The following is a 6,979-nucleotide window of genomic DNA, read 5'->3' as shown; positions in this document are numbered from 1 at the left end:
TTTAGCCTCTTATTGACTATCTCTCACATCTTGATTAACCCATTTCTACTAAATCTGTGTATCACCACATGACTGTGGCTTACCGACAAGAGTCTAACCTACGTCCATCTCAGGCCGGAGACTCATGGCATCTGCCACACTTCTTTTCTTCCCAGAATTCTGTTCTGTCTACTCTGCCTACCTAAGGGCTGCCCTATCAAAAGGCCAAACCAGTCTCTTTATTCAACCAATGAAAGCAACACATAAACAGAAGGACCTCCTACACCATTTCCCCTTTTTCTGTTTAAAAAAGAAAGGATTTCACTTTAGCATAGTAAAATTATAAATAATAAAACTGGTATCAAGATAGAATTACAGTTACAATATTTAGATCTATTTTATCTTTTATCATAACTAAGGAAAACTATAACTATCCATTCTTCAACTCCATCAAAGACTCCAGAAGGATATAATATTATCTAAGTAAATGAGAAGTAAGCAGCTTCCAAAACTCTATAAATGACAGAGACATATGGTTGCCTGGACAGTCACCCAAAGTTTTTCTGTACCCCTGGGGCATCCATCTTCAGCCTTCAGACCCAGAGTACCGAGCAGACTTTTCCATGAAGCAGAAAATTTCAAGACAGTTCACTCACTTTCTTTTGTATCCTGCAGAATGTCTCGCAGACTCTTTCATGAAACAGTAACCCCGAAGGACCATCTCACCTTTAGGCAAGTTCAGCAGTCCTCTCTCTGCAGGTTCTGCATGTCCAGTGAAGCAGTCCAGGCAAGAGCAGTTTCTTACCCAAATGGCTAGCTAACTCCACAAGGGGCCTCGTTGATGCCCATCTTCCTCTTGAAGTAGATTGGTGCTGCCAGGAGTAGATGTGTCTCATTGTCATGAAAAGCCCTAAATTATTAAAACATTAAATGCTATATTCTGTAGTCTTTGAAAGATATGAAGAATGTCTATCTAACTGAAATATATCTCTACATATCTAGAAAATCTAACTAACATGACTACAAGCTTGACTATTATTAATGATTATCCATTAACAACCTATATTTCCTAATTATACATTACATTTTTTAAATGAACTACACAATCACAATACCGTAATCAAGATCAGAAATATGCATATAACAAGATTGACCTTAAATTTATATCAACAAAGCAAAATTTATACCAATGTAAATTGTTCATATCTATATCATATCCCCCTTTAAATGTAAAAGGACATTTATAAACAATATTTGGAAAAATAGGTGCAGTTTTTTTCTCTCCAAACTGCTTCATATTGTATGGGGGTGCTGTTAATCAGGTCTTTCATGGTGTATCCTATATGCTAGGTTCATCTCAGTTGGTGGTTGAGCAACATAAATTTTTGAGGGTGTTTACGGCAACCTTTCAGGAGGGCATGGTCTATCAAACCATATTGGTCTAGAAGCAATCCACAAGGTCCCATCCTCTGTGAAAACAAAAGAAGAACCTATTTTCCAAAGCATCATATCTTTAGACCCAAATTCTGAAGTCATAATACCTTTATAATATACATGCTGGTTTGGCTTAGCAGTGAAACGTCACTCTGCACTTAGCTCCTTCACAGTCAAAAAATTTAAAGAAAATACAATATATAGAAACCAAACTCTCTGTGAATTTTCCATTTTTATGTGTCTTATTGTTTTTAAGCTATGACTATCTGTACATTCTCTCTTTAAAGACTTTATCCTTTTTAAAGCATTAAATTTATTTTATGACTTTATATACTCTTTATTTTTTTTCTTTTATTTATTTCTTAAGCCTACTGCGTACCTTTATTCAACAGTGTGACCCATTTAGAGACTTTTATGTCTGAATCTGTCCTATTGTGAATCTGTAATTCTTTACTGTCCATGAGTACTTATTAAAATGCTAAGCACTTCTTAAAATGCTAAGCACTTCTTTAAAAACTTTAGCTTTGCCACATAGGGGTAATATTAGGTACTGTCTGTTTCCTGCCCAGTCTAAACCTTAACTGTGCTGTTATTATGATAATTGCTATAGTTCCTGCCTGAGATCAGCATAGTTCAGTATGGTGGAGCAGAACTGCTCCTGCCTCAGAGCCATTTGGTGCCCCTGAGCCACACACAGTTCCAGGCACATAGCAGTCCACATTGCCATCAAGCAAGCCATAGCACTTTACTCACAAAACCCCATCCAAATTCTCTATCTCCTGCAAGAGACAGAGGTTGTGCTAGGAGCACAGCCCAGAAAGCTGGCATTTTAAAACTGCACAGCTTTTTTTTTTTCTTTCCTTACAGCTGAATCAGGAAAATATCTCTTCGGCATGCCAACAGCAAACAGCAAAAAGCTGTGTAAAACTCTATATTTGTGTCTAGAATTACTTTTGAAATCCTCTTAGGTTTTACATGGTGTTAGTTAACCACATTGGGTGCCACTCTTATAATAGGTATACGCTGCGTCCAACTGCCCAGCTAGCTTAATCCCTGAAAAAGTGCTACGGCTTGCTTATGAGTTAGTACATGTGATAATTGTCTTTCTGTGTCTGGGTTACCTCACTCAAAATGATGTTTTCTAGCTCTATCCATTTTCCTGCAAAATTCAAGAGGTCGTTATTTTTTTCTGCTGTGTAGTACTCCATTGTGTAAATGTACCACATTTTCCTTATCCATTTTTTGGTCAAAGGGCATTTAGGTTGTTTCCAGTTTCTGGCTATGACAAACAATGCTGCTATAAACATAGTTGTGCACATGTCTTTGTGGCACGATTGAGCATCTTTTGCATATATACCCAAAAGTGGTATTACTGGGTCTTGAGCAAGGTTGTTTCATAATTTTCTGAGAAATTACCACACTGGCATCCAAAGGGGCTATAGCAGCTTGCATTCCCACCAGCAATGTAGGAATGTTTTCTTTTCCCCACAACCTTTCCAGCATAAGTTGTCATCAGTGTTTTTCATCTTGGCTATTCTTACAAGTATAAGATGGAATCTCAGAGTTGTTTTGATTTGCATTTCTCTGATGACTAAGAATGTTGAACATTACCTTAAGTGGCTGTCAGCCATTTTAGATTCCTCTGTTGTGAGTTCTCTGCTTAGGTCTGTACTCCATTTTTTATTAGATTATCTGTTCTTTTGATGACCAATTTCTTGAGTTCCTTGTATATTTTGGAGATCAGATCTCTGTTTGATGTGGGCTTAGTGAAGATATTTTCCCATTCTGTAGGCTGTCGTTTTGTCTTGTTGACAATGTCCTCTGCTTTATAGAAGCTTTTCAGTCTTAGGGGGTTCCATTTATTAATTGTTTGTCTCGGTGTCTGTGCTGCTAGGGCTATATTTAGGAAGTGGTCTCCTGTGCCAATGCATTCAAAGTAAACTTCCCACTTTCTCTTCTATAAGGTTCAGTATGGCTGGCTTTGTGTTGAGGTCTTTGATCCATTTGGACTTGAGTTTTGTGCATGGTGATACATATGGGTCTATTTTCATTCTTTTACATGTTGATATCTAATTATGTTAGCACAATTTGTTAAATATGCTTTTTTTCATTTGATATTTTTTGTTTCTTCATCAAAAATCAGGTGTTCGAAGGTGTGTGGATTAATATCCGGGTCCTTGATTTGGTTCCATTTGTCCTCCTGTCTGTTTTTATGCCAATGCAGGTGTAATTTTTAACAAAAGGAAGATTGGGCATCTTTGTTAGAAGGGGCTAGTAGTGATAAAGAAGAGAGGGGATGAGGGAGAAGGGAAACAGGTGTTTGTCCCAGAGGGACAATGGACTGCCTCTGAAAAGAGAGGAGACAGATGTGGCACATAGGCACCTGGTGGTTTATAAAGGTAAAGAGGAGAACCCCGTGCTAGGATGAGGTGTTTAATTTTAATTGGCATGTCAATTAGGTGAGCCAGAGAGGGTTTTTCATTGCTGGACTTTGGTAGTCAACCTCAGGAGGAGGAAGGGGCCAAATAAGTGAATAGACCTTGGTAGCTAGCTTTAGGAATGTAATCTAAAGGCTTTTAGCAAGGCAAAGGGAATGCAGGAGAAAGGCAAGGCTTGCCAGAGCCACATGCTTGAGTGGACTAATGGTCCTTCAGAGCTTGGAGAGATAGCTTAGAAGTCAAGAACAGGTACTTGCAAGAGACATGATGGTACTTGCCTTTGATCTCATCGTTTTGGAGGCAAAGGCAGGAGGATCCAGGTGCCTCCTGGAGACGATGCAGAAGCACTTGTCTTTCCTTTGCTATGCAATGTACTACCCATAGACCTGGCCCACAGTAGGACATTACAGACACATGGATCTTACATGCTTCTCTCAACACTCCATAGAGAGCTGCCAGGGTACAGGACTCTATCACTCTTTGATATCAGCAATACATTAAGAGAAAATTTTGCTGTGTATTATAAAGGTTTTCATGTCCTATCCCATAATAGTCTTCTAATAAATACATCAAGTACTTTTATTAAAAGGCAAGAGCCTTTCCATCATGAGTATTCTTTACCAGTGACACAGAGATGTCTTTGGAGTGGGGGCAATCTAAATGGCATCTGACAGTCAACTAAGTCTTGACATATAATTAATTATTCTCACTATAAGATCACTCGATTTTCTAGAGTTTGTTATAAGTTTTAGAAACAGAACTTCAAGATGCTTTAGACTATCTATCTATGAAACATAAAATACAGGAAATTCATGGTGTCTACAATGGAAAATATATTTGTCTCCAGCCATGGTCACAGGTTTGTGTGCAAGCAGCAGGTGCCTGGGGATCACTGTGCACTTGTTGCACAGAAGTATGTGGCTGAGTCCTTAATATGAGCAGCTGTGATGTTGAGGGAGAGATGTTTTTCCTCCTTATTTAGTAAAACAGTAAATTCTTGTTCTTCTTTTCTGTCCACATTTGAAAGAATACTTAAAAGGAACTGGAGATCTGCCCCAGGCTCTTGTTTGTACCAGTAGAAGTAATAATTTGCACTGTATGTGTAGGTGCAGTTGATAACAGCACTGCCTCCCTCCTGTACACTCAGGAGAGAAGGCTGCTGTTCCAGCTGCTCTGCTCTGCTCACACCTGTGCAAAAGGAAACAGCAGGAAGACCATCAGGACACCGCTCCCCAGATTTTGTTTTTCTTCCCATGGTTATTTCAGGAACCCTGGAGGAACCAGTCTGCTTCTCAGACTGATAATGAACATTGCCAAATGCCTTGTTTCCCCAAAGCTCTCACTCACAGTTCTGCTGCAGCCACAAGAACAGGATAAGATGCCCAATCAGTGTCGCCATTGCTCTCCTTGGGCACTGTGACCTTCAGTCAGGCAAGATGCTTACGTGGTCAGCTCCCCTCCTCTGTCCCCCACAGCACTGCAGGTTCTTCAGTCATCTGCACAGAAAGCTGATTGTAGCTACTCTCAAGTTTGCAGCAACAGCCATGATCTGCCACCTGGTGGACAGTTCCTACCTGTTGCACCAGCTGCTCCTATCCTGTTTTAGACTACGACATTTTTCATGTATTTATTTTCTGCTTTTAGTCAATATTTGTTCTTAAGAATGTAAAATGCAGAGCTGAGAACTGATTCAATATTGTTTACCTCAGCACACTGTTTCATATATTGCTATAATCTCAGAAAAATATTTTGGAGACACTCCTAACAGCATCACCCATCACACATGGTATTTATTACTGCATAGAATTAGAAGACATTAACATGGGTCCTCCAGTAACAGACTTCAGTCTTTTCCTACCTCTCCAGTATCTCACATGCTCAGGGACAGTACCTGGTTTGGACATTAAACACCAGAAGGTGTACAAATAGGGGAGCTACTGGAGCCAGTGAGAACCTGCCTAATGAAAAGGTTGGAAAACTGTTAGGGATCAGAAATAAAGTTGGACCATAGAAAGGGAAATAACCTTAAGTGAGTGTAGCACTTTTGAGGAACTGATCCTTGGCTGACATTCCACAGACAGAAACACCCTCCAACACGCGCGCGCGCACACACACACAATAAACACACACATACATACACACAGATGTGCTCTGGTGCTTAACACTTGGTGACCGCAATAGTCACTCACTCATCATTGTAAGGTTGCTATGCTCACCTTTATATCTTCATCACCCAATAACCAGGAATGGCATGTCTGAATTAAAAGGCACCAGGGATCAAATGGCTTTACAAACACTACACAACATTTCATACAAAGCTCCAGGGTATACATTCTTCTCAGCAGCACATGAAACTTTCTCTAGAATAGATTACATTGTTGATCATAATTTAAGCCTTAACAAATACAAAAGAAATAATATTATTTTCTGTTTTTGTGAGACTGTGCTATGATAAAATTAGAATAGCAAGAGGAACTACACAGCTACATGATAATATATGGCAAAAAGGCCCATTACCTATTGAAAAAAAACATGGAAAAACCATAAGTATTTTTAGAGTCAAATGAAAAACAAGAGCAACAAGTGTAAAAATGTTTTGGTTGCATCAAAAGCAGTTCTCTAGACAGCAAGATTGTATAATGAGTAAAAAAAAACTTGTCTTTAAGACTGACAAGCAGAATTCAATCCCCAGAAGATTTTTAGTAGAAAGAAATAACTTTTTCTTAGTCCTAGATACATATACCCTCTCACACATGTATTCTCTCTCTCCTAGCATGTAAACACACACACACACACACACATGCTGAATGTATTTTTTAAGTGCAAAACTTTTAAAGCAGTTTTAAAATAAACATTTATAATCATAAATCATAAATACTCCCATTAGGATAGCAGAGAGGATGCCCTTCGTCTGTCGAGTCCCACCTCTACCACCTGGGAACTAGACTCCAGGCATTATTCACAGTCTCAAGAACCAGGACCACCTACAGTTTCCAGGAATCCAGTTCCAGGATTCTATCCCATACATCCTCCTACAACAAGCAAGGTGACATAACTATACCACCCAGGATTTAGTGCACAAGAAACACAATCTACAGGCCTCCTACGATAAACAAAGGACTTGTCTT

General features: G+C 39.1%; 1 gene segment (V, D, J or C); it reads right to left on the bottom strand.

Moving 5' to 3' along the window:
• Positions 1–4,740: 4,740 nt before the first annotated feature.
• Positions 4,741–5,106, bottom strand: LOC126509648 (T cell receptor alpha variable 5-like). The segment is given in 1 exon segment: positions 4,741–5,106. A coding segment is annotated over 1 exon segment (366 nt).
• Positions 5,107–6,979: the final 1,873 nt, after the last annotated feature.

The sequence above is a fragment of the Alexandromys fortis genome, unplaced genomic scaffold, assembly GCF_014885135.2.
Source record: "Alexandromys fortis isolate MF-2015 unplaced genomic scaffold, M_Fortis_MF-2015_v1.1 scaffold_87, whole genome shotgun sequence".
NCBI classification, from domain to species: domain Eukaryota; kingdom Metazoa; phylum Chordata; class Mammalia; order Rodentia; family Cricetidae; genus Alexandromys; species Alexandromys fortis.
Note: the sequence above shows the minus strand (reverse complement) of the source record. Positions and strands in the feature narration are given on the sequence as shown.